At 45.5% G+C, this 27,240-nt stretch overlaps 1 protein-coding gene across 2 annotated transcripts in view; it reads right to left on the bottom strand.

The window, feature by feature from the left end:
* The window catches only part of RNF38 (ring finger protein 38), a 125,808-nt gene that overhangs the window by 6,914 nt on the left and 91,654 nt on the right, over positions 1-27,240 (bottom strand). Inside the window, exons 3-11 of one of the 2 annotated variants that reach the window (XM_077345574.1) lie at positions 22,922-23,115; positions 19,575-19,785; positions 17,027-17,194; positions 11,894-12,064; positions 7,744-7,905; positions 6,471-6,577; positions 3,973-4,057; positions 2,458-2,597; positions 242-341 (exon numbers count right to left, since the gene is read on the bottom strand). In XM_077345574.1, the coding sequence (XP_077201689.1) occupies positions 242-341; positions 2,458-2,597; positions 3,973-4,057; positions 6,471-6,577; positions 7,744-7,905; positions 11,894-12,064; positions 17,027-17,194; positions 19,575-19,785; positions 22,922-23,115 (1,338 nt within the window). The remainder of the gene's footprint in view (positions 1-241; positions 342-2,457; positions 2,598-3,972; positions 4,058-6,470; positions 6,578-7,743; positions 7,906-11,893; positions 12,065-17,026; positions 17,195-19,574; positions 19,786-22,921; positions 23,116-27,240) is intronic. The other variant, XM_077345575.1, reaches the window with a different exon arrangement.

The raw sequence follows: 27,240 nt of genomic DNA, 5'->3' as shown, positions 1-27,240 counted from the left end.
GATTTTAACATTGGTAAAGTGGGACACCATTGACTGGTGGGGGTTCTTGATTAAAAATTTGGTCTATATGGAGCAACAATAAGTTTCACAGAATGCAAATATAGTATTGTAATATATATATTTTTAAATTTCAACAAAAGTACAATTGGCTAGGTACCCCTAGATGTTCCTCCAAAAGTGGGACAATCTGGTCACCTTATCCTAAAAATGAAAAAACAAAACAAAACACCCCAACTGTTACCTTAAGCCATTTATCGACACACTTGGCATGGAATTCGTGGTTGCATGGCAAAACTCTAAGTAGCTGCCTGGACTCAAAATCACACATGCACACTACACACCTAGAAGAGAGCAACAACAGTTTGTATGAGAAGCAGCAATTATATTAACTACATTTTTAATTAAAAAAAGAAAAGAAGAGTACACTTCAACTAGGTGTAAACACCAACAGCAATTGTAGATTTGCTGTGAGCTTGGATGCATGTTTCTGCATGCGCAAGGTTTCTACCTGCAAAGCATGCCCCATACCTGCCCCAAATCTTATTCCCGGGGGAACAAGATCTCAGGAGGAATTTTGGGTCACCACAAAAGGAGGGGCGCAGGAGAAACTGTTCTGTAGGCAGATCTGCCCTTGGAAGTGCTAGTCTGGATCCAAGCCATTAGTTCAGAATATGACCTACAGTGTAAGAATTAGGTCGAACCAATCTCTGAATTCGAAACCAAAGAAACGTATCTTAACAATGCTGTTTACCACTTGTTTTGCTGTGAGTGTTTAAAGCATCTCATCTACACAAGCAAAATTTGAGTCCAGTGGCATCTTTAAGACCAACAAAATTTTATTCAAAGTGTGGGCTATCATGTGCATGCACACTTCCTCAGATGATGGAACAAGAATCATAAGACTACAAATATAAGGAGAGAGTAAATTAGTAGTAAATTAGTAAACAGCATCACAACAAATATGCAGTGTGATTATGATTACTCTTATGATTCCTGTTCCATTGTCTCAAGGAAAGTGCGCACGAAAGCTCACACTTTGAACAAACTTTTATTGGTCTTAAAGGTGCTTTTGGACTCAAATTTTGTATGCTACTTTAGACCAACATAGCTACCCAACTGAATTCATCTACGCCAGGGGTAGTCAAACTGCGGCCCTCCAGATGTCCATGGACTACAATTCCCAGGAGCCCCTGCCAGCGAATTGTAGTCCATGGACATCTGGAGGGCCGCAGTTTGACTACCCCTGATCTACGCAAACTCTTTTTCGGCAACCTCACAAAGTAGGTGAGTATATTGTACCACGCTGCAGAAAGGGGGGCGGGGAGAGATGATGTATGGCTGAAAAAAGATGAGGCACTGGACATTTCATGAGCCATTTCATGAGTTCACAGCTAAGGTGAAATTTGAACTTGGAACTTCCTGGCTTGTAACAAGTATGTTTAGTGTCAACACAATGCCAGTTCTACCTGAAAAGTAGGTTTTTCTTGTTTAGTTTTCCAAGGAGTAAAGAACCACTTGAGAGCCAGCGTGGTGTAGTGGTTAAGAGCAGCAGCTTCTAATCTGGCAAGCTGGGTTTGATTCCCCGCTCCTCCACATGCAGTCAGCTGGGTGACCTTGGGCCAGTCACAGTCCTGATAGTGCTGTTCTGACTGAGCAGTCCCTGCCAGAGCTCTCTCAGCCCCACCCACCTCACAAGGTGTCTCTTGTGGGGAGAGGAAAGGGAAGGCGACTGTAAGCCGCTTTGAGAACTCCTTTGGGCAATGAAAAGCAGGGTATAAAAAACAACTCTCCTTCTTCTTCTAATACATTAGAGAAATTAAAACCATCGTGTTTTTCAGAGAAAAGGAAATGACAGAACCTTTGACTCCTGCTTTGGCAGAGGACAGTTTCTGGCTCCAGACTGGGAAGGGGTGGGAGGGGAGAGCGGTCTGTAGCTCTTGAGAAAAGAGAAAGTGATCTGACTAGGCCAAAGCTTGAGTTTCACATTACTTTTGAAGTGGTAAAGAGTCAACAAAAAAGATGATCTCTCCATAATGAGTTCCATGTGGCTGCGGCAAGTCCAAACAACAGTGGAGTGACAAGAGCTGGTCTTTACCACATCAAAGCCGGCTCAGGTTCCTTCCAGTGTGGCAAGGTTCAGCTCCCCTATAATCATTCACCAGGTGATGAAGACATGTGGCTGCTTTCTGATCCCATCCGCAAACCTTGTTTGAATGGGACCGAGCCAGAGGAGAGACACCAAATTCACGACTTTCTACAGGGTGTAGAAAATCCCCACATTTTGCATGAAGAATTACAGAATTGCTTTAATTGTGCATTTGATGCTTTGCGAGATTTCTGACTGGGAACAGTTTATTGGAGGGGAAGATACAAAAAAAAATGTATTAAATAGTTGTGTTCAATAGGGCGAGCATGAGATTTCACAGAAAAGCTTCAACACGGGCAAGTCATACTTACAGAGTCTGTTCTGACTGGTGGTTGTTTGGGTTGAACCTATAAGACGGAAGTTGCTCGATGTCTGCTTTTGTCAGTCCTCTTGGTTTGGCCTCTCCCAGTCTTTCTGCCAGGTTCAGCAGTGCCTGTGAGGGTAAGTCACCCTTTGAATTAGAAGACCCCAGTCTGGTTAACTTTGAGTGGCTTGCCTTTCACACCTGTATCATCCTCTGTGCTGACCAGGCAAAACTAGAGAACCCGTGATCAAAATGTGTGTGTATTCATGTAGGGAGTGAGGGGGCTGGGTGGCTGTGTGGAGCCAGAAGGGGCCTCAGAATGGAGAAGAGAGGAACTCAGTCCTGTGTTTGGAGCCTCTTCCTGGCCCCTCACAAGGAGAGGGACCTCAGCCTCCAGATCCCTTAGGCCTGAGATGGGGAGGGCAGAGATCCCGTGTACCCCTCGGGCTCCTGTTGGTTTTGGGGACAGGAGCAGCCTCAACTGCCTCTTGCTGTCAAAGATTTAAGCGTTCATAACACTTGCATGCACTCTCTTCTAGATGGGCCAACGAGCCCTCTGAGGATATTCCTGCCCCCCCCCCCCCTCCCCATAGCTTTGGCTCTACTTCCAAGGCTCCTCCTGAGCCATCAGCCTCCCCACCACTGTTTTACTCCCCTTCGTACAGGTCACGCCTCTACTGCCTCATCAGGGCATGGCCTCCTCAACCCCCTGGGTCACAGTGGAAGAGTAGTACTATCTGAGCCTCACGGTTGAGCAGCAGGAGGGTGGTGACCGCATGGGAGACTCATCTGCTGACCAATCCTCCAGCTTGGGAGCAGCATGGGAGGGCCCATGGCTGGCAGCCTGAATCTGTGCCAGTGGGCCTTGACACTCCAGACCCCCTAGGGAGACAACCCTGTGAGGGTCTTGGACCAGGAAGTGGGCACCCGGCCGACTGCTGGACACAGAGCACAACTTTACTTTTCTTCTTAGGTGCAGGATTTGGATTGCCAGAAAGTCCTTTTAACTAGACATACAGTAATGTATAAAATTCTGCTAAGAAAACCCCAGAGAACCCAGTGTTTTATTTATCATTATCATATCATTTATTTTAATATGTATTATTTATATTATTACTCCAGCTTTCTCATTGAGACTCAAGGCAGAATATCAGCTATCAGCATGACTACGCTTTTCCAGAAGAGGAAAACCAAAGGAGGCTTTTGAGTAGTTTTTTACACCAGTAGAATAAATATTGCTAACTTAAGTCCCACCCCTTAGCCCAGGGGTAGTCAAACTGCGGCCCTCCAGATGTCCATGGACTACAATTCCCAGGAGCTCCCTGCCAGCGAACGCTGGCAGGGGGCTCCTGGGAATTGTAGTCCATGGACATCTGGAGGGCCGCAGTTTGACTACCCCTGCCTTAGCCACACGCCAGTTTCCATCTACGGGCTCCAGTTCCAAATGGAACGAAAACGAAAGAAACATAACTGACACCGCTTCAGCTAGACTTCTAAATCTGCATGTGAAATAGTATCTGACCTCATAGTTCTCCACCTCCCCGTCTTCTACATCCAACTCAAAACTGAAGGCAGGTCCAACTGCAGGTGGCACTGGAAGCATCGATCTGCAGAAAAGAGAACGCCAAAGATTTAATCCTAGCACAAGTCTCTTTGTCAAAGGAAAGGACAGCTTCAGAATGGAGACTTTAGAACCCGTTTTTTAAAACTTAATACAGACCCCCCTTGGGGAATTCCTGACATCACCAGTTAGTCACTGCCAACTGAGATAGGCAGCTCTGATTCAGAGAACGAGATGAAACTCAACACACATGTTGATCTGGTTTCCTAGACCAGGGTTAATCAACCTGTGGTGCTCCAGATGTTGATGGACTACAAATGCTGGCAGGGGCTCGTGGGAATTGTAGTCCATGGACATCTGGAGGACCACAGGCTGACTACCCCTGTCCTAGATGACACCTGCTTGTGATCCCCATCAGTACTTTGGCATGGGCTTGGAGAGAAGTAGGGATGTCTCTCACCTGATACAAAGATTAACAACAGGAATCATAGAATTGGAAAGGGCCTCATGGGTCATCTAGTCCAACCCCCTGCACTATGCAGGACTGTGGTTCATATTCTCTTACCTTCTCCAAACTAGGGCCACTGAGGCAAGACCCAAAGCAGCCAGCACTGTGGCACTGGGGGGGGGGGGGGGGCGGTGCCGGCATGCCAGTCTGTGCATGCATGCAGCCACAGAGCTCTGGCTGCTTTGGCACTGGCTGCTTCAGGTTGGAATGACCACTTCGGCGGCTGAAGCACCCAACCCTAGACCTCACCTCTCTCTCTTTCAAGCCCTCTTGTCACAGGGGGGGGGGGAAGCTCTGAGATATCAAGGCGATAAGACCCTGCAGGCAGCTTTCATCCTATTTCTTACAATCTCCAAGTCCTACACAGGATGAGTAAAGGGGAGAAAAAGGATGTGTGCTTCTGGGGAAACTTCTCACGAGGCTCCCTGCTGTCTGGCAAGAGAATTTGTGGATGCTTGTTGACTGAATCCATAACTTTTGTTTGTTTTGCACTAGTTTATACAACAGACTATTTTAAGTGTCCAAAGGTAAGTAGCCACAGGATGTGGAAGAAGGAAAACAGGGGCTCTGGCAGGTTAAAGAAACATTCGTTGGCCTTCCTCCCTCCCTTACAAAACAGACTATTGCAATCTGGTTTGGCTAAGCAAGACTGAAGGAAGAAGGCCCCAAATAAAAGCTTTAATTTGGGTTTCATACTGCAATTTTTTCACTGTATCTGAACAAGACTGTGTAGACTTTTCCTGTACTAAAACTGCTAGAGGAACGTGTGATAAATTAATACAGGCAACAGGGACATTGGCTTTCCTGTCAGAATGTCTTCATCTATTTATTTATTTTTTATTTTAATCTTTCAGGAAGACAGTGGGAAATACAGCTTTCGCTGGCAACCTTGGATCCTGTAAAGCAGATGCATGCTGGGAGTTCCCAAGTGACACTTAGGTGCTGCGTAAGGGCCAACTAGGATTAATTATTTTTCCCTAGTGGGGCTTTTTATTTTATTTAGTTTCTTCTTGCTCTGGCTATTGGTGTGACCTCCCCCACCCCTTTGTTTTTGTACTCCTAATCTGAATTGGTCACATCTGAGAATCTAGATTTCACCAGGAAGTCCCAGTGCACATCTGCTTGAATGGAGCTCAAGAGAGACCCGGAAACACCAATGCCTCCAGAAAGGAAAACTCAGTCAATGGCTTATAAAGAACTGGTAAACTTTATTTTAACTACATGTAGCCAAAAATGACTAAGAAAAAGAAGAGTTGGTTTTTATACCCCACTTTTCACTGCCCAAAGGTGTCTCAAAGCGGCTTGCAATCGCCTTCCCTGAGAGAGCTCTGACAGGACTGCTTCATTAGAACAGAGAACTGTGACAGAACCAAGGTCAGCCAGCTGGCTGCACATGGAGCAGTGAGGAATCAAACTTGGCTTTTCAGATTAGAAGCTGTAGCTCTCAACCACTGTACCATGCTGGCTGTGGAGCTGGGGAGGAGCCCAGAAACAATGATGCCCCTATTAAGGGGGGACTCGCTCAGTCTATGGCTTATAAAGAACTGCCAAGCTGAATTTTTTAACCACACGTGGCCAAAAATGACTATTCGTCCAACTTCTCTACGTGCTCCGTGCTTTAAATCGGACAACCTAGGCTGAGCCCCTCAGGAAATCCCCCCTCCCCCGGCAGGTCTCACTGCCATCCACAGCGGCAGCTTTAAGAACAGACAGTATGTCCCGGATGCCTTTCAAGCACCGCAGCAGCGGGTGCAGGAGAAACCCCCAGAGTGCCGTGTCTCTTGCTATACCCTATTCTCACAGGCGACAGCCCAAAGTAGCCAGCCTCCGTACACCACCTCCCTGTTCAGCCCTCGTTACTGAGGCAGTGAGTGAGCCCTTGGGACAACGTTGAGTTTTTCAGCAGAACAGCATTCAAAAGGTAGGTCCCTCAAGGCGAGACTTGACTTACAGCACATATGGCAACAGGCTGGGATGGTAAGGAGGCGGCGGTATGGGCTGCTGGGATCGGTATCGGTTGCGTCCCGTAAGTCTTCGAGGCATAAAGGGTGGGTAAGGCTGGAGAGGGGAAAAGAATATGCGAGAGTCTAATAAACTGTCAAATGAAGCCAGTCCTGGCCCTGTAGGGAGAAAACACTTCTGATTACATTTCGCATTAGCTTATCACGGGGTATTTCCCCTAACACAGCTATTCAATACTTGACATTCAAATGAACTTGTCTGCTAGATAGAATCTGCCCTAATCCCCGAGTCTGATAGCTGCACATTTTTACGTGCTCGGTTCAAATGCTACTGGAGATATTTTATTCGCTCCTAGAGTGGTGGCCTTCCCAAGTACGGGTTGGGACCCTTAGGTATAGTGGATAGGGGCTGTATAGGGGGTGGGGCTGATTTGATGGATGTTTGGCATGCAGCAGTTCCAAGTTCAAACCCTGGCAGCTCCCGCTAAAAGGATAATGCAAAAGGACTCTCTCTGAGAGTTTGGGGAGGTGTAACCAGTCAAGAGGAGGCAATTCTGACTTTAACAGACCAAGGATCTGATTCAAGTACATAACATTCAGGTGTGCAGAGCTGCTGTGTTGTTTGTTTCTTTCTGGAAGGTTCAGAGCCCAAGGGCACTGCACCCCTGCTTCTTTCTATAGGTCTGCTGAAAGCAGCAGGAGGACAGCAATGCCAGGTCAATGATGCGAGATTCTCCCTAGTTCAGACGCAGTTGGCCTTTGGATGGGAGACCCCCAAGGAATTCCAGGGTCATTATGCAGAAGGAGGGCAATGGAAAACCACCTGGGTTAGGCTCTTGCCCTGAAAGTCCTTCAGGGTCATTGTAAGTCAGCTGCAACTTGACAACTTGCACACATGTGCAGTACACCCCCTAGTGTCTGCTTAGGTTTCCTGTCCTTGTATCTCTTGCTCTGCTGCCCACGATCACGGCCTTGGCACTCGTGAAGTCATAACTCTGCCCCTCCCTGTCCCTGCCCTGTGACTTCCTGTCATATGATTGCGGCTCAGTGGATCCCATTCTGCCGTCTTGAGGTTAAAGCTGAGTCCCAGATATGACCACTGCTTTAGAAGCAGGTGTGAAATACACCTCCCAGATAAAGTGGTGGGAAACACCCATTGAGGTGTCCTCCTGGGTATCAAGGGAGAAGGAAGAGTTCACCAAACATCTTTGTGTTTTTCTAAAGCACAAGGAACAATGGTAAAAAGCTGAAGCCATCACTTACTACTCCAAAGGACACCTCTTGGTGTAGAGGGTCATGCGCTAAGAACTGCAGAGGGGCCGAGGGAGGCAATGTTGGCGGATGAGCAGAAGGCGGATAGGTGAAGCCCCCAACAGGTAGATGGTCCCCGAGCAACTCCACTTCATTCTCTATCCTTTGCAGAGGCTGGAGGGGAGGGAGAAAATGGTCTGAGTTGAACATCTGGAACGTTTACATTGTTACTCTTATTTTCTGAGAAGAATCATTTCTTGAATTTGTTAAATAGGTCAGCCTGTCTTATGGGTAACAAAGCTTTGTTGTTGTTTTTTCAAGTGTGCAAGGAGTGTGCGAAGAATACGCCATCTCATATAAAATTAAACGTTTGCTGTACTTTGAGAACCTTGTGTGCATAGGCGAAAACATATACAGGTATTTCAATATAAATACTGTTCTCATTATTTACAACTCTCTCCCCCCTCCCCTTAACATGCAGTACATAAATCCCACATCCAGTGTCCAAATCAATTTATGATTACCCTCTTAGGGCTTGTTTTAGTACAATTGGTCAGTCCTTGACAGCAGCGGTCCGCAAGCTTCTGCTTGCTGCGGACCGCTGCTCCGGAGTCCAGGGAGCGGGCGGCCCAGGGGCCCGCGCACGCGCAGCAGCCCTGGCGCAAGCACGGACTCTCGCGCACGCGCCAAGCAGGGGCACAAACACACGTGCACGGCAGTGCGCCGCCACCACGGCAGTGTGCCGCCACCATGCCGGAGGCCGCGGCTCCCCCTCCCGGCCCCTCCGGCCCGATTAGCTTGCGGCTCAGCAAGCTTCTCTTCCCTCCCCCCCCCCCAAAGCGAGAAGCTTGCCAGGCCGCGAGCTAATTGGCCGCTTTGGTGGCCGATTTGCTGGTGGCCTGGCGAGCTTCTCGCTTCGGTGGGGGGGAGGGAAGAAGGAGCCGCAGCCCAGCGCTGAGGCCTTTGCGGCCCGATGCCGGGCCGCAGCCCGCAGGTTGGGGACCACTGCTTGACAGCATTCCTTTGGTGCTAAAAGCCAGCCAAAAAAATTAGGAGCCAGACTTAGTTAACAGCATTCAGGGCTTCAGATTTTAATGACTATATTTTCTTATTATTGCTACAACACAACCTAATCCTAAACTCTTCGCAGTTTGAAATTTCATGAAAGCTCTGGCAAAGCTGTTATAGTATACCTTGGTTGTCATGGCCACAACAAAACGCTAACCTCTAGCCCCAACTAAGCTTCTCCCCTATTTCTCAAAGCGAGCATGGAGTTATAAAAACCCGCATATTTAATGGATTATTGGATGGAGCTAGAGCAAAAAGCAACTAGTTAAGAAATCAGTTAACCCTCTACCACTCAATGTAAGTTTCTCATGTAAACAAGCCACAAGAACTTCTTGTGCATGCATTTTTACATTGTGCAACAAAAACTCCAAGGTGAAATGATGAATCCTGTCCTTCCACTGAGTACTGCCAGGAAACATTAAAATAACGTAACCAATGAAAATACAAAGGGCCATGAAATTTATAGGTGCCAGTGTGGCCTGGTGCCTTGAATCTTTTGAATCCTGCATAAAGTAGCAACCTCCTCTTATATGTAGTGTGAGTTTTCACAACATACAAGCATGCATGCCCACCAGGCTCCACTTCCAAATTCAGAAACAGAGAAATAAAAAATAACAGTGTACTCTCTCTGCACAACAAGAACTGGATGTCGCTCAAAGAATACGTCACTTGAGGAATTCAGTGCTATAGGAAGTCGTGTGGCTGCTCAAAAAAGGAAGCAAGTCCAATGGAGAATATGCCCAGTCAGAGTCCCTTTATTGGCACAAGAGGAGGATACGCTCATCCATGGCCATTAGCCATGCTGACTAAACAGAGCCAGAGACAGAAATCCTTCCTCTGAATATCCCTGCAGGTAAGGGGTGATCGGGGATGATGGAGCCTTCACCCACTGCTTACAAGCCTTCCAGGGAATATCTATCTGGCCACAGAATGAAACAGGATGCTGGACTAGTCCAGGGGTAGTCAAACTGCGGCCCTCCAGATGTCCATGTACTACAATTCCCAGAAGCCCCTGCCAGCAAATGCTGGCAGGGGGTCCTGGGAATTGTAGTCCATGGACATCTGGAGGGCCGCAGTTTGACTACCCCTGGACTAGATGGACCATCTGCCTGGCTCAGCACAGCTGCTTTTACCCTTTCACTTTTCACCCACTTTCTACAGTCGCGTGACCATCCCTCTCACTCCTTCCCCCTTAAGTTGGGTTCTGAACCTGCCCCAGGGAGAAGCAAGTGAGATGGGAAAGCCCTGCTCACAGCATCAGCCTTCATATTCTCTGCTACTGAAGGGTCTGGTGCGCCTTGGCGACCAACTGGTAAGCACCATCGTAAATTCCTTCCACATACCCTCATTGCCAGGAAACTGACAGCTACTCAGAAGGGGCAGCACCTGTTAATCTACAACCTGTTTAATCTAAACAGCACGAATAGCGGTAGGTTTCTTTTTTACACAGGATGCGCAAACATCTTTCAGAAGCACTCAAGAGTCCATATTCACAAGCGCAGCTGTGTTATCTTCTTCCTTCTTTTCATCCTTTAAGCTGGCGATTGGTGGAGCAGGTTGTCCTCTCAGCCAATACGCTGCTGGAGGTGCCGCTGGATTTTTTTTTTTGCCTTGTTTATAACACGTTTCCACTCTTGGCGATTGGTGGCAGCAGTTTTGGCCATATGGATAGTCAATCACTGGTTTCTAAGGTCTTCCTCGATCCGTTTAAGCCATGTTTATTTTAGTGCCAGTCGCTGGATCTTCCATTCAGTTGTTCGTTCTTGCTAGAGGAGGTTATGGGGCGTCTGCTGGTGTTCATTTTGCAGACAAAGCCAAACCATTGCCGTCTGCGCTTTTGGACTTGTTCTTTAATTTGCGGCTGGTTGTCACATTTTGTCCGAATGATCTCATTTCCATTATGATCGCATAGACCGTTTATGCACTGGGAACTTCACTGCCCCAGCTCTCATGCAGGAGCACAAATCGGGGGTGGATGAGGTGCACTGGGCCAAATGCTCCCCCGTGTGGGTGCTGGAAGAGGTGGGGCAACCTGCCATGACTAAAACTCCAGCCTGCAGCCCGGCATGAAACCTCCAGTGCATAAACGGTCATAGAGAGACACCCAGAATCTGCCGCAGGCATCGCATTTGGAAGGACTCAAGTTTGTTTATGTCAAGTTTTAGTAAAGTCTGTGTCTCTGATCCATATAGGAGGATAGGCAGGATTAGTGTCCGGAAAAGATGAACTTTGGTCTTGAGAGAGATGTTTGTCTTCTTCCAGAGGCACCATTTGAGTGTGGCAAATGCTGATGTTGCTTGGCCAATCCTATGACACTTTCTTTTCTTGCAGCAATGAGCCTCAGTATTTAAATTCTTTGATTTGCTCAATTTGGGTTCGACTGAGGTATACATTTGTCAGCGATCCACCTGTGGTTATGACTTTGGTTTTGTTCACATTTCTTTTTAAGCCATAAGATTGGGTGATGCCGGCAACGTCGTAGAGGGTGTTACAGTAGCCTTTGTGTCTGTATTGGCAAGGACGGTCAAACTCCGCCAAGGACAGTCCCAAGCCTGGCTGCAAAAGGAGGAAGGTGGTCACTCTGCCAAGGTGATCAAGAAAGGGGAGACCAAGGAGACCAGGCAAGAAACATCATACAGATGCAGCTATGTTATACCCAGCAACGCTTATGGCTGCAGGTATTTATAGTCTGGGTGTGGATCTATGGGCTCTGGGCCTTTGACTCTTACCCTGTGGGTTACATCCCATGGTCTTGGCCAAACAGATTAGTCAACTTCAAAAGAAATCCTCCCGCACACTCAGACGCCCAGACATATACTGCAGTACCAGTTCCACAACCCTGCAGGATTGCCTACCTAGAGACTTAATTTTTCTTTTTCTACCAGGTTAAAGCTATTAAAGTTTTCAGACTGAAAGATCAGATGGTGCAGATCACAGACACTTATGCTGAAAATTCAGCCCTTGCTGCCAAAGCCTGCAAAGACTTCTGGCTTTCTCTTCCAGGAAATCAGCGTCTGGCATCTTAAATCCAGAATCAACCACTAGACAGAAGAAGAGCAAAATAATGAGTTTAAAAGAAAATTAAGCTACCTACCGACCGGGACTGCTGTGTTTGGAAGGGAACAAACTGGCCTGGAGGTGCCAGGTGTGGAGCATGATGCGGGGAGAGGTGTGGAGGATGCAAAAGGAACGGATCGCTAGAAATAAGGGGTGGGAATGCCGCATACGGAACTGGTAGGTGTTGAACAGAACATGCCTGAAGCATCTGCAAAAGAAGAGAAACATTCACACTCGTGCTTCGCAAAATATTCATGAAGGGCATTGGAATAAAACAAAGCCTGGTTTTTTTACAGAGCCAGTAGCACTGTTCTCCACAGAAGGCAATGCCCCTCACCAGGATTACTCGAAGAAAACCAAGTCATGCAGAACCCAGAAAAAAAATGCGTACTTGTAAGGGTTGCAGAACATCATCTTATTTTTCAGAACAGCATTTAGGATGACACCGTTGGAGCGGTGTCTTCTGAGTTATCATTTAAGGTAGTTTATACTCTGCTTTGGACGTTCAATTTTCACACCTTAACTATGAGTTATGGAGCTTGCAGGAGGGGGAAATTTCCTCCCACAGTCATCCACGATAAACTACTGCTCTGAACTATTATTCCACAACTCCTTCCATTGCTATGGAAGTGAGGGCTTTTACAGGAATATCCTTTACGTAAATGACAGTTGCAGTTACATTGCCTTTATTGGCACTCATACTTAAATGACTTATGCAGCAAATACTATTTTGATCCTCAAAAGGCTGAGTAAAGCAGGGCTGCACTTCCCTGGAACTGTCTGTTCATTGATGCCTTCTGTGCAGGCACATGCTGGGGTGGTTACCTGCAGAGGCCAGCTGTGGCTAGTTTGCTTCCAGCACAAAAGCTCCAAAACGGGGGTGTCCCGCTCATTTTGGAGATAGTGTATGGGCAGGATTCCCGCACAATGCAGCATGGGCTCCAATGGCAGACACCCCCTTTACCTCAGTTTCCACTAAGGCCACTGACCCCTATGGAAGGGGGTAGCAAAAGCACGGTGCCTCTGAAAGAAAAGACCACCACCTACAGGTTGGAGATGAGGAACAAACACTCAACAATCTGGCTTTCTGCCAGTTCTTTTTCATTACTGAAAGGCATTCATTGGTGGTTTGTGAAAAAAGGAGTTGATCCCTCAAAGGGAAGATTCCTCCTCTTTTCGAGTCTTTATAGGGACACGCTTGCACAACTGTGAATGTCTCCAAAGAACTCTGGAAGAGGCCACACGTCTAGCTGGTACATCTGAGGAGTGCTTTCCCACCTTCATTTTTTATTCGGAGAACTTAATGGCTGAATAAGTTTAGCCAGACACTTGGATTCCTCTAGTAGCCTGTCTAAATACTGGGATTCTCCCATGGGAAGAGTTGGTAGTCTCCCATAGTTGTTTGGCAATTCACTCTGCCAGAATTAAGCATGGACAAAGAGAAAGATTTTCTTTCCAAAGAGTCAAGCTGACAGCTCTCCCTGTCTGTCAGGGATGAGTGCTGACCTGGTCTTTGGCATGTCTGCATGTGTTCAGTGAAGACAACAGAAAATGTGTGGAGAGAAATTCACAGGAATCTTGCTTTACTCTGTAAAGGTAATCTAGCTTTACTCTTGCAAGGTGTGACTTGGATTTTTGCCCGATCGGGATCACAAGGTCCAATAAGCCTTCTAAGATTGGGAAGACCACTATACCAAGAGCCTCTAAGCAGAGACAAATCAAAGTTTTTTCTTTCAGATGTCAAGAGCTTTTGCGATTCTTAACATGTGTTCCCCATAGAGGCAAAAATCTTCGCTGAGGGACATCAGAGTCAGATTACCTATTGCATCGTCCAATGACAAGTCCAAAGCACTTTTGGAACTGCAAGAAGAGGTTACAGAAGCCTCTTATTTCTGTTTGTGGAATGGGGATCGAAATAGAGCCATTGCACGATGCCCCCCCCCATATATCCCCTTGTCTTATGAAGATGTTCTGTTAAAGGTATGCCTCCTGGACGTCCAGGGAAGTTGTAAGGCCTCCACTGTTCATTTCAGCGTTTCCATTCGGAAATGGCGTAAATTTAGAAAACAATTTAGAAACTTTAGATCTAAAATGGCCCTCCAGTCCCCGTTTCTTTTCAGGACCATGAAGAAAATGAAGTAGACTCCTTTTCCCAGGTCCCGTTGAGGGTACTGGCTCTATGGCATTTATGAAAAGCAGATGGATTTAAAGCTGCCTGGGTCCTCAGTCTCTTTTTTGGGTCCTTTTACCTTGGTGAAAGGAGAAAACGATTTGGTGGTGTTTTTTTTTTTTGTTTGTTTTGTTACAAATTCCAGTTTGTAACTGTCTAAAACCATGTCTTTGGCCCAAGTATCTATGCTTGGAAGGTTCCAACTGTAGGCAAATTTTTGGAGGCTTCCTCCCACAGGAACTACTGTCAAGTCATGCTGTGGGGGACTTTGGTTCCCTATCGGATCTGTCAGACTTATTGGAGGATTGGCCAGCCTTGTTACTGTATCCCCCTCTGCGACCTGAGTAACGAAAATTACTATTCCAGGCGCCCCTTCTAAAATTTGTCTTAAACCTGGGCAACATGTGTTCCTAAAGGAAGAACATTGTTCTCTGCTACCCTGACGTGGTATGGCTTTTTTCTTATCTCTTGTTCCAATTAAAGTATTTTCTAGCTATCCCCCAAACAGTTTTTCTCCCAAGAATGGGTTTTTCTCCCACAAACTATTGTTTTAGATTGGTAATCAGCTGGCCAGGCCTTCAACCACAGGAGCTGGAGAGTAATTAGAGGCGAGTGCCCTAGCAGCAAATACTAATGCGTCTAAAGTAGCGTCAGCTAAGAAAGAAAGAGATTTTAGCACCCTGATAATGCCCTTTACGAATCTCTTATCTTTTTCAGGCACGAGCTCCAGTAGCTTTCTACACCAAGCTATACCTGCCCTGTTCATAATGGAAGCCGCCGAAGAAGCTTTGATTGCCACAGCTACTGTTTCATGTGTGCGCTGTATGGCTGGCCCTGCCTTCTTATCCATGGCATCCTGCAGGCATCCCTCTCCATCCTCCAAGATGAGACCACCTGATTGCAGGGCAGCCACGAGCACATCAATCAATGGAATCTGGAGGAGAGACTCTCCATAACGTGGAAAGGCATACAGCTTTTTTATGAACAAGGGCGCCTGCTTATTAACTAATGGTCTCTTCCATTTTACTCTCAAAAACCTAAGGTATGGGAAAAACTTGCTGTGAAAGACTAGTTTTTGGGAAATACTCCTCTTTCCCTTTGGGCCCCCTGGGTTTCTTTTTTGCATCAGTCTGTTCGTCCTCAAGAACAGAATCATTTAAAGCCAGCACCCCCAAAGCCTTGAGCCTTCCGTGGTGCAGGACAGGAGGTGAAATTTATGTCCTGCCTCCCTGTTAAAGTGGCAGGAAAACATCAATCAAGACGTCCTCCTGGATCTCAAGGGAGAGGGAACCAGTATATAGCATCCTGGTCAGAATCCTTAGACCAGGGGTAGTCAAACTGCGGCCCTCCAGATGTCCACGGACTACAATTCCCATGAGCCCCTGTCACCATTTGCTGGCAAGGACTCATGGGAATTGTGGTCCATGGACACCTGGAGTTTGACTACCCCTGCCTTAGACTGTACTGCACACATCGGCTTGAGCACAGACTCTGTTTTGTCCTTATGTGCTGATTTTTTTTGCTGAACATCCTGGAGAAGGCAAACAAAGCCATCTTGACTCTGGGGCAACTGAAGAGACACTCTCAAAGGAAGAGGAGATGACTGAGCAATCAGACCAGGTTGAACTGAATTGACCAAAAGCTGTTTGGAATGTAGTTTGGCAGTCAGAGCCAGAGGAGGTGGGCTCGAAAATATCAATCCCAAGCTTGGAATCGTTTTAGATGGAACCGAGGACAGAGCCTTGCCCCACAGTGCAGCTTTCAGCCTAGTGGTTGTATCCAACTGAGTGTTTGGGGTAAAAGGTAAAGGTAAAGGTATCCCCTGTGCAAGCACCGAGTCATGTCTGACCCTTGGGGTGACGCCCTCTAGCGTTTTCATGGCAGACTCAATACGGGGTGGTTTGCCAGTGCCTTCCCCAGTCATGACCGTTTACCCCCCAGCAAGCTGGGTACTCATTTTACCGACCTCGGAAGGATGGAAGGCTGAGTCAACCTTGAACCAGCTGCTGGGATTAAACTCCCAGCCTCCTGGGCAAAGCTTTCAGATGGCTGCCTTACCACTCTGCGCCACAAGAGGCTCTGTGTTTGGGGTAAAGCACTGGAAAACTGGGCAAGATCCAACGTTATGAGGTTTTCACAACCACAAGAGGCAGAACTCATGCTCACCACTGTGAGCCTTCTTTGTTCCACGCTGGGAACATTCTTTGAATAGTGCCTTGGACACCATAACGAGGGAGCACAAGCAAGCAATGCGGGAAGGTCCGCTTGATGATGGGGCTTGCCCATCACAAAACAGACTCTCAAAGCCTGCATGATTGCTCCCAGATGAACAAGAGTGATAAATATTATTATTTTAAAACAACAAACAATGGAGCGCACTAGAAAAGCTTCCCGTCCTTACAGTGGCAAAAATGGAACTGAGGGAAGGAAGATGCCCACCTCTGGAGCGCATGATGCATTAGGCAGGCATTTGGTGCATGCATTGACTCAGGAAAGGGTGGGGTAGCCCATTTTGGACCTTCTGAGTTGGAGACAAAATGTCTATAGCTGGCTTGTGCAGGCAAAGTGCCAGTGTGGTGCTGCACAAGAAGGCAGAAGATGAATATAAATTTCAATAAAAGCATCAGTGATTTTTTTCACCCTTTCTGGATATCACTTCACATTTTCTGGACACCGCAGATAAGCTCATCTTATGGAAAACCAACCCACGTCGCCTTAACTACAGGATAGGCATCCCAGGTAGCATTCAAAACAATTTATCAATATTGGTAAAAACCTTAACATTTCCAAAATTATAATATAGATACTCTACTTGAAGAAGCTACTGTTCGATGCTGAGGCATGTGTGGATTAAGGTGAATGCAGATGTGATTCCCCCACCCCTTTCCCAGCAGGAGCAAATACTTCAATACACGCTTCCTCTGGCATTGCACCTTATGATGTTTCCCAAGCCTTTTTCATTCCCAATTCATTCAGAATTAAAAGAAGGGGACCACTCACTGGGGGAGGCACGCTGCACACAGGGAGATGCTGTCCACTGAAGACCACAGAACACCCCGGGACTTGCTGCGTGTTGCAAGCTGGTATGTGCTGGCCTGTGCAAAGAGGGATACCATGCGGTGCCACTGTGGTCACTGTGTAGGATACTGGGACTGTCCCCTGGTGGATCTGTGAAAAGAAGAGCAGCAAGCTTTTTAACAGTTATCAGCCTCAGAATGATGTTACATTTCTTGCAGATCGTGGCCTGCCAGCCATCACCTCAACGGAAAGAAAAGACTGTTGAAACTTAAGGCATCTAAGTTTTCCCATTTGCATGCAGCTTAGGTTCTGTGCAATCATGCCACTGTGTTTGTTGAGAAGGAGGAGGGTAGGACTGCAAAACAAGAAACTCTTAATGAGGAGCATCCAACCTGGCCCTCTGTGGGAAGCGATGTCCTGAAAAAGATATGTCCAGAGACAAGCCCTCTTGGTGTTTCAACTTACATAAATGACGATTCTGAACTTCCACAGGACCTCAGACATGAAAGTTCGTCTACTTTTTAGCTTCTGATTTACTCCGATTCAATATCCTTACCTAGATGGTCATTTTGAACCCTGGGAGGGTTGATCACCACAACCAGTCCTCAAAACACAGTAAGGTATTCTAAGATAATTGAAGTCTATTGATGAACTGTGTGGACCAGGGATTGCTCACCTTTCTGTTTTAATCTTTGCCTTATCAAGCAGGCTCAGGGAGAATAATAATACATTAACTGAAGGCTAGCAGGTTTTATTAGAGAAAATGGAATAAATTTCAACTCAACCTCAATGCTCCTGATGGTCCACTCCACTAGTCATGCAGTATTCACCATAGTTTCTAAAAAGCTTTCAAGAGCATCTTCTGTATAGCACATCCAGCAAGCTTCTAGAATGTGCCAACTATATGCGTTCCTTTAGGTTTTCATCAAATAGCTCCCCCTTGTTCTCTCCACCTTCAGAAGTAAACCAGGTGGCAAAAGAGATTGGTTCTATTAAAAGGTGTTATATGGATTTAATTAATTTCTTCTGTTGGGTTTTATAAGGGCCAATGTTGTTTAGAAATTTTTTAATGAGAGAGATAAGCCTTTTCCAATCAGCACTCTGCCAAGGAATGCTGGCTGGCATATATGTAGATATAATTCAGACATCAAGTTAAGTATTTGATTGTGTGGGTCTTTGATTGACCCATCTCGGTCCTTCTTGGCTACAGATGTTTTTGTGTATCTGATTTTTCCTGCTATTTATCAATTTTTTAAATGTTGCATTCTAAGCACATTTGTTTATGCCTTTTTGAACACTGGATTATAGTGGGAAGCACGAAAACACAAATATATCCAGTTCAACAAGTAAACCACGTGACTACAGTGTAGGTAAAGTAAACCACGTGACTACAGTGTAGGTAAACAGAGATGGCAGCTTGTCAATTCTAAATTTGCAAATTAACAGCCAACCTTTTATTTCCAAGCTGAGAATTCCCGTATTGAGCTATATGGTTAGGTCTGATCAATGTCTGATCTTTTCTACTGTTCAGTAGATACATTAAATAGTTAAAGTACATTTTAGTATACCTTTAGTATACGTTTGCTACAGAGGTACATAAACTATACTTTGAACACACTGAAAAATCAAGTCTCACCAGAACAAGCAATATGCATCAAAATTTCTCAGCTACAGAATGATTTGGCTCCTATGCTAGATTCTCAACCTACTTGCTGGGGTACATCAGATAAAAAATTGGGGCTCGGCATTCCCAGGAGGGAAGTACAGGGGCTGTGGCTTGGTCCCAGTTTTAATTTCTAATTACAGGATATCATGCAGAACAAATTTAGAATCCAGTGGCACCTTTAAGACCAACACAGCTACCCACTTGAGCAGGGGTAGTCAACCTGTGGTCCTCCAGATGTCCATGGACAACAATTCCCAGCGTTTGCTGGCAGGGGCTCGTGGGAATTGTAGTCCATGAACATCTGGAGGACCACTAGGTTGACTAGCCCTGCACTTGAGGATACCATGCAGAAAGTGCCAAGGAAATTCCTCGTCCCACAAACCCTGGAGAGCCATTGTCAGGGTACACAATACTGAGCTAGCTTTCGGACACATGCAATGACACACATTTTGGCTGAGCCAAGATTGGATCCAATGGTCTTACTTACTACAAGGCAGCTTCATTAAGTTTGCATCCGTCTGTGTACAAAGAAGGCAGGCTGCAAATTGTCAAATGATTCAAGTTCCTTCCAATCACCCTCTGCAAGCAGCAGGCCATTCTGCCATGTCCTTGTACCATAAAGTACACATCAGACAACTATTTCCATACACAGAGTTCCTTAATTGTGAAGATGGCACACAGAACCACCATCCATCACAACATGGAGATATACTTTGTCTGAGGCAGGCAGCCACTTTTACTCTTCTACACATTTTTTTAAAGGAAACCTTCCTTTGGGTTGACCTGAGCAATTCTAAAACAAGAAAAATGTCTCATCCACTAGAAGCCTAAGGGCTGGTGTCATGTTCCCCCCACTTCTCATACCTGTTCATGAATGTCAACCATCACTGCATTCTGCTGTGGCGGATGAGCAGCTGGGTGCAACATACGGGGGGATACATTCGGTGGGTGGAAGGCTCGCGGTTCTTCTATTGCTTGTTGCTGTCCATAGGGGAGATGGTAGTTTTCGTCTTGACTGATGGAATTGTGTCGAGACAATCGATCTCTTCTTGCTCTCTGGCGTCTAACAGGAGGACTGTAAATAATCGATTAGACAGGGTTTTACAAACTCACACATGGCAACTTTTGATAGATTATGATCTTCAGACATGGACTTTTCTTGCAGCTGAAACCCTCTGTGAATATTCATGCTGCTGTCTTACGATGCAAGCTGCCCTTCTTGATGGTAAACTGTTCAGGAGCCATAATGAAGCCTGGATAGGCAAGCTTACTTTCCAACGCCATGGACATCCTGGTAATACAGAAACCTGCCATATGTCCACTGATTTCTGTGCAGCTGTAATAGTGAAAAGACAGGGGAACTTGGCGTGTACGCAAGAGTCTGACGACAACAGGTTTCCCCCAGCAACTTCTGCTGCCATTAGATAAGTGTCAGGTGACTACTGCATGAATTGGGTCTCTTTTGGACTGCAAAATCAGGATTCTTACAGAACTCATTCAGAACAAAAGGGTGACAAACCTCAAGGCTTATTCACAAGCCCTTTCACGTCTGTGGCAGTCACGCTTTTGGAGCGACATAGGCTGACTCTCTTTTACATCACCACAGGCTCAGAAGGCCGTAAGAAACTAGACTGATACCGTAAAGCATGCCACTTGAACCCATGGCAACATAGAGAGAAGTTGTCCTGAGGAGACAGAAAAGCACAGCTTGCTAAAGGCTCAGAACTCCTAAGAGGACGTTAAAGGGCCACGTGAAACAGAAAGGTATAGGCCAGGGGCAGTCAAACTGCAGCCCTCCAGATGTCCTTGGACTGCCTGTTTGCTGGCAGGGGCTCATGGGAATTGTAGTCCATGGACATTTGGAAGGCTGAAGTTTGACTACCCTGGTATAGGCAGACCATGCTGGTCTTGTGTCAAAAGATCTGGGTTTATATGCCAAGAATTGCTGGGCCAGTCATTATCCCTAGCTCTAAACTACCCCACACAATGGTGCGAATAACAAAAATGATCCCTAAACATGTGGGGTTAAGTGCCTTGGAGGAAAGACTGGGCATTAATCTGAAAGGAGAAATTGCCAGATGTGGAGTGAAAAGGCCCCTTGCCCTTCATTACTCAGAGCCCCATGGAGAACATCCTGCTTCTCAATCTGTGCAGCAAATACTGCCAGGATGTTTTCAGCCTCATCTCCATAGTCGCACAGGCCAGAAATACGCTGCATTTCGAAAAAGGAGAAGAAATGCAGAGGTTATCAAGATTCTGCATCTGCTTCTGGCTTCCCTAATGCACGGTGTAATTTTAGCCACAATGATTCCTCCACTCCCACTAACAGCAGCAATAATTTACATGACCACCACCACCAAGAGTAGCCTGACACAGATTTGCCTTACAGGGCTTTTCCTGTAGATGATCTCAGCCACAAAGTTCAATGGGAGGGACTGGAGTAATCCCCTGTCTTTTGGCCTAGCTGACCTTACAGAGTTATTGAGGAGATAAAATGGAGGGAAGGGGGATTGCATGCACTCTGCCCTGAGTTCCTCTGAGAAATATGGGCTTAAAGCTGTAAATAAAACTGCTGCACTTACCTGCAACTGTTGTTCATTGAATTGTCCCTGGACAGGCACCCATGGGAAGCCAACAGATTTTTTAACTAGCACAGTAACAGTGTAGGAGGAGCCCCTCCCACCTGGAGCTGCTGGAGTCATTTCCTACCTAACCGTCATTTGCTCCAGAGGGAGGGGCTCCACACCCTCCCTCAGTTCTCCTGAGCCACATCTATGAAGGCAGTGCTGTCAGTCATATCATTTTTTCTTTTTTTTGCTCACAGCGGGATAGGAGGGAGGGATGTGTGCCTGCACAGGGACAACTCCATTAACAACAGTTACATGCAAGTGTTTTCCTCGTCGTTGTCCTTGCAGTCCCACACAGGAGATTATCAAGCTGATTTACCAGGAGGTGGGGTAAGTGAATCACTGGAACATGAACTGTAAGGGCCGCTGTCCCCATTGATGTTTCTTTACTGATACTGATGACTACTGACTGTTCTAAACAGCTGGATCGGAACTGCTGCAGATGGCAGCATGGCTCTTGGCCCCACTGTTCTGGATGAGCCCATTGAGAGAAGGGTCCACCAGAGTTAAATTGCATATCTGGAGAAATGGAGACTTTGCTGGGGAGAAGTAGACTGGCTTTTGGGTGCGTGACACAGAGTAGACACTCGGTTCCTCTCTCTGCCTCACAACCATGGTTCCATCGACTTTTCTGGATCCGATGACTTTGAGCGGGACTAGTGCTTGGATTTTTGCATTTTCAGCAGCAGTTCTGAAGAAGGCCTGTTTGGGGATGTGAGTAGCTTTTTCAGAGGAGGGCTTAAGCGCCTAGGAATCAGGTTGGCCCATCAGGGCAGGTGACTGCTCCCAGGTGAGTAGACAAAGCCTTACTCACAATTTAGCCAGGTGCCTCTATGCGTTCTGGACTATGCGTTCTGGACTCTTGCAGTTTGTACAAACTGTGACATTGTGTCCTTCCCCCCAAACAAATTACGCATACTACATAGGTTTTGTTCACCTTGGTAGAGTAAGAGGAGCATTTCTTAAACAGAGACATCGTTGTAGTTAAGGAAATCAAGTGCTAGCTGAAACATGTTGTTCTTAGGTAGTGGCAAAAGAAGAACTGAGGGACCATGTGATCTTTAAGTCTGGAAACAGCTCCACATGGAAAGGACTCCTCCTGCTCTGTTACTATGCTAGCTAAACAATATTCTGGTAGCTGGCCTGTTGATGTGAAGTTTCCAAGTGAGACCGCACAGGACAGCAATGATGAATAACAATTGAAAAAAAACCAAAGCACTAGAACAAATTAACTTGGAAACCCAAGAACTAATGAGTATTAAAGGAAAACTATCCCCCCCTTGGGTGCACCTGCACAAAATAGAGAAGAATTCATTTTATGTTATGCGTACAACATAATGACAGACATCAGATATTATGTTCCTGGCAAAAGCCCTCACAAACTTCCAATGAACTAGCAACACACTTACACATGCTTGCACATGGAACAGAGACAAACACAAGAATATATATGCCCACCAACAATTTTGTTACCTCCAATAACAACACATTGGAAAGCTCAGAAAATCTACAGTTTCCCCAGTTCTGCCATTGGAAAACTCAGGTCGGGAGGGTGTACCTAACAGACCGTTATCAAATACTTGCCTTCTTCTGTTGCGTGCCGGTGTGTTACATCGTTCCCCTGAGAAGTGATGTTGGCTTGATCGAGCTGGAGGAGGCTGCCTATTTGATGTCATCTCCCATGGTCGCATTGGTGGTGATGGGGCTGGTGAGGCCGCTGCGTAGTCAAAGACCGAATGAGAAAGGCGCTGTCTCTTGGGACTTGGGCTGTCTTCACTCTGAGCCAAAGGAAACAGAATCCACAAGTGATCAATATCACAGCGTTCATCACAACTACCAATTCAGCAAGAATATGCCAACCAAGCAAGACACATTTCCCAAGGACAACAAGTCAAGCACTGAACGTCTAGGTTTTTCATCGATTCAGTAACACATTGTTGTTTATTATCCACATTCCCTGTGACTCTCTCCTATAGAGAAAAGTAAAATTGGAGAAGAAAGCTAATTGTTTTCCCCAAAGCTGGGGGGTGGGAGGGGGTATTTACAATGGAGCAAGGACAGAACACAAACTTACAAATGTTTATTATAAGCAAATAAGGCTGTCTGAAATATGCTGGAATAAGCACACATTTTATGCCCACAGGCTTCAGTTATGTGAATCAAAGAAGCTGCAGCCAGATGGAGCTCAAACATGTGCGACCAATACCCACTAGATGTGTGATTTCGACTGCAGCCAAGTTTCATTCTGCTAAGTTAGCTCTGTGATATTACTTACATTTAATTTTCATGTTAATACAATATTTACAGTCTTTGGAAGACACATGTCCAAAGGTAGTTTTCATTCATCAGTGCTGCTTCAGAAAATGGAACTGAACGCCCTCCATATTATTCGCCTGCAGGTCATGACCAGTTGGACATGCTGCCATCGTTGACCTTCAGCTGGTGACTGAAGACCCACAAAAGGACCGTGCCCTGATCTATAGCATATACTATCAGCGGTATCAATGATCTAGATGAGGGAGTGGAGGGACTACTCATTAATTCACAGATGACCCCCAATTGGGAGATGTAGAAGACAGAGACAAGTGTTCAATGAGAGCTGAACATGCTGGAAAAATTGGCAAATGAGAACAAGATGCAATTCAGTAAGGACAATTGCAGAGTTCTACATTTGGGCCACAAAAAAGGGAAAACATGCAGACTGGATGAGAGAGACACTTCTCATGTGAGCAAGATCTTGAGGGACTTGGGAACTGTAAGCTACGTATCAGCAGACAGTGTGATGTAGCAGTAAAGAAGAAAATGCAGTTTTGGGATGTATCAACAGAGGCATCACATCAAAATCGCAAGATGTTATCGTCCCACTGTATACTGCACAGGCCAAACCATACCTGGAGTACTGTGTGCAATTCTGGAGGCCTCACTTCAAAAAGGATGGACAAAATTGAGAGGGTGCAGAGAGCAACAAGGATGATCTGGGGCTTGAGGAACAAGCCCTATGCGGAAAAGCTGAGATACTTGGTAATATTCAGACTGGAGAAGAGATTAAGAGGGACATGATTGCTTTTTTAAAGTATTTGAAAGGCTGTCACTTGAAGGAAGGCATGATTTGCAGCAATGGCCTTAAACTATGTGTAGAATGGTACCATCTAGATATCAGGAAAGCATTTTCACAGTCAGAGTAGGGCTGCAGTGAAACAGGCTACCTAAGGAGGTGCTGATCTCCCCCTCACTGGCAGTCTTCAAGCAGCAGCTGGACAGATACTTATCATGGATGCTTTAGGCCGATCCTGCATTGAGCAGGGGGTGGGACTAGACAGCCTGTACAGCCTCTTCCAACTCTGTGATTTTATTACTTTACTACTTCAGAATAAAATTTTTAAACAATATTTTAGGCAATAACATAAACCACATCTACAAGTGGGTACCATATTGCAGATGTGAAGTGCTGGAAAACGGCTTATACAGTAAGTTAAAAACTTATTGGGATATATTTGCAATTTTGATTAAGGAAAAATAATTTCCTTGGAAATGTCAAATATTGCAATTTCATGTGCTAATTAAGTTACAAATTATTCATTTTATGTTGTTAAAAGCAGTAAAATATGTTTAGGTTTGATAGGATAGCAACTATATAGCAATTATATTTCAGCCCTTCCCAAATTTTCTGGGCTATCCCAGTAGCCTGCCCCCCTCCCATTTCAACAACAACAACAACAACAACAACCTTTATTGGCATAAAAATAAAACAAAGAATCCAGTCAATTAGTTCTTAAATTCACGCAGCTTAATTGCCATTTGTAAGAATTTGGCCACTTTATCAATTGTATCTGGATCCTGATTGGAGAGAAGGAACTGTACCTTACATTTATCAGAGTAGGCAATACAGTTAACTAGGAGTGGGTCTAGAGCTTTAGCCCGAATGGCATTGTATATAGGGCAGTAAAAAAAAACGTGCTGTATGGTTTCTATAGAGCCTTGTTTACATGGGCAGTGTCTCTGTATGTAAGGGATCTTCTGAAATCTCCCCGCCATGACTGCTGATGGGAGAATGTTAAACCTAGCAAGCATAAAAGCCCTGCGTTGTTGGGGAATAACAAGATGGGAAAAATAGAATGCTAATTTATCAGGTGCTGGAGAGATACCCAGGAAAAGTGGGGAGCACGTTTTTCTAGCTGCTTCATTCAGTGTTTGAAGTTCGACATCTAATATTCTGCGTTTTATAGTTTTATATATTGATGTTGCAGGTGCTAGGGCCAGTGAATCCAAAGAGATGCCAAGCATTTGGATTTTCCGCTCAATATAATTAAACCAGTTGGAAGTCTGTAGTTCTGAGAGCATTAGAGAAGTGAAACTGGCGGAATCAGAGTTAAAGACTAATCGCAGCCAAAACTTAATAGTAAGCAGCCAAGCCCTGGTCTCCAGCAGTCTTAGGTTTGTTTCCAAACAGAGAGCAGCATAAGGTACACAATTTGGGATGCCCAGAATTCCTCGCAAAAAGGAAGATTGAATGCTTTCAACTGCATTGTTGAAAGCACTTATCCATAGAGGGATTCCATAGAGGAGCTGAGAGCATGACTTAGCATTAAAAACTTTGAGAGCTGCTGGTACAAATTGGTTACCCTTGGTGTAAAAGAAGCGGGCGACAGCCTGAGCGCTGTTCCTTGCAGTGTTTATTATGTACTTCCGGTGTACAGTCCAACTCGCATTGTAATGAAAGTGTACACCCAGGTATTTAAAATGCCTAACTTGCTCAATGATGTTCCCTTGGATGTTCCAGCTAAAAGGTTTCCATGACTTTGCAAAGACTAGCACTTTGGACTTCTCATAATTCAGTGTGAGTCTATTAGATTCACAATATGTGAAGCATTGATGGAGGAGGCGCTTTAGTCCAGCTCGTGAACAAGACATAATGACAGCATCATCAGCATAAAGTAAAAGTGGAGTATGTAGAGAGCCGAGTTTAGGGCAATGGCCATCTACAGTAAATAGCGATGGAGCTAAATCATTTAGAAAAAGGTTAAATAAAAAGGGTGCTAGTATACAGCCCTGTTTAACACCCTTATTAATTATGATTTTTGGTGATAGTTTCCCTTGGGGGTTAAGTCTTACCTGACAGCTTGTATGTGAGTATAGTTTCCTTATTAGGAAAAGTAACCTTTTATCTATATTCAGATCAGCCAACTTATTCCATAGCAAGTCCCTGGGGATGGAGTCAAATGCTCCCTTAAGATCCAAAAAAGCCGCAAAAAATTTGGCTCTGTTTTTACTGCTATATTTATTAACTAAGTGAGTCAGGGTGGCACAGTGATCTAGGGTGGACTTTCCTGCACAAAACCCAATTTGTTCAGGGCCAAGGATCTTATTTTCAGAGATCCATTTGAGGAGGTTGTTTAATAACTGTTTGGCATAAAGTTTTCCTATGACAGAAAGGAGACTGATTGGTCTATAGTTTTCTGGTAGAGTAGAATCTCCCTTCTTAAAAATAGGGACTAAGATTGCATTTGTCCATGCTTTTGGCATAATGCCAGATTTGTTAATCATAGTGAATATGGCAGCCAGAGGTGGAGCCCACCAATTGGGGTGGGTCTTCAGTAATTCAGGAGGGATTACATCAGGGCCGGGTGCCTTCCCAGACTTTAATTGGCTTATTAATGCTAGAATTTCCTCAGGTGATACTGGTGGCCATTCTGGGGCATCTGTTACAAATGGTTCTGTGGTCTCTTTCATATCTGTCCTCTCTTCATAGAAAAGGTTCAAAAAGTATTTGTACCAAATTTCAGAAGGGATTATTATTGTTAATGGAGGTTTGCTACCAAAAGTATTTGAAATTATTGCCCAAAACTGCCCCGTTTTGTTGGCTGTTGTGGCCCAGATTAATTTCTCCCATTGTTTTTCGGTAG

This window comes from Paroedura picta, chromosome 7 (assembly GCF_049243985.1).
Source record: "Paroedura picta isolate Pp20150507F chromosome 7, Ppicta_v3.0, whole genome shotgun sequence".
In the NCBI taxonomy this organism is placed as follows: Eukaryota; Metazoa; Chordata; class Lepidosauria; order Squamata; family Gekkonidae; genus Paroedura; species Paroedura picta.
The sequence above is the reverse complement of the archived record's forward strand: the minus strand, read 5'-3'. Positions and strand labels throughout refer to the sequence as shown.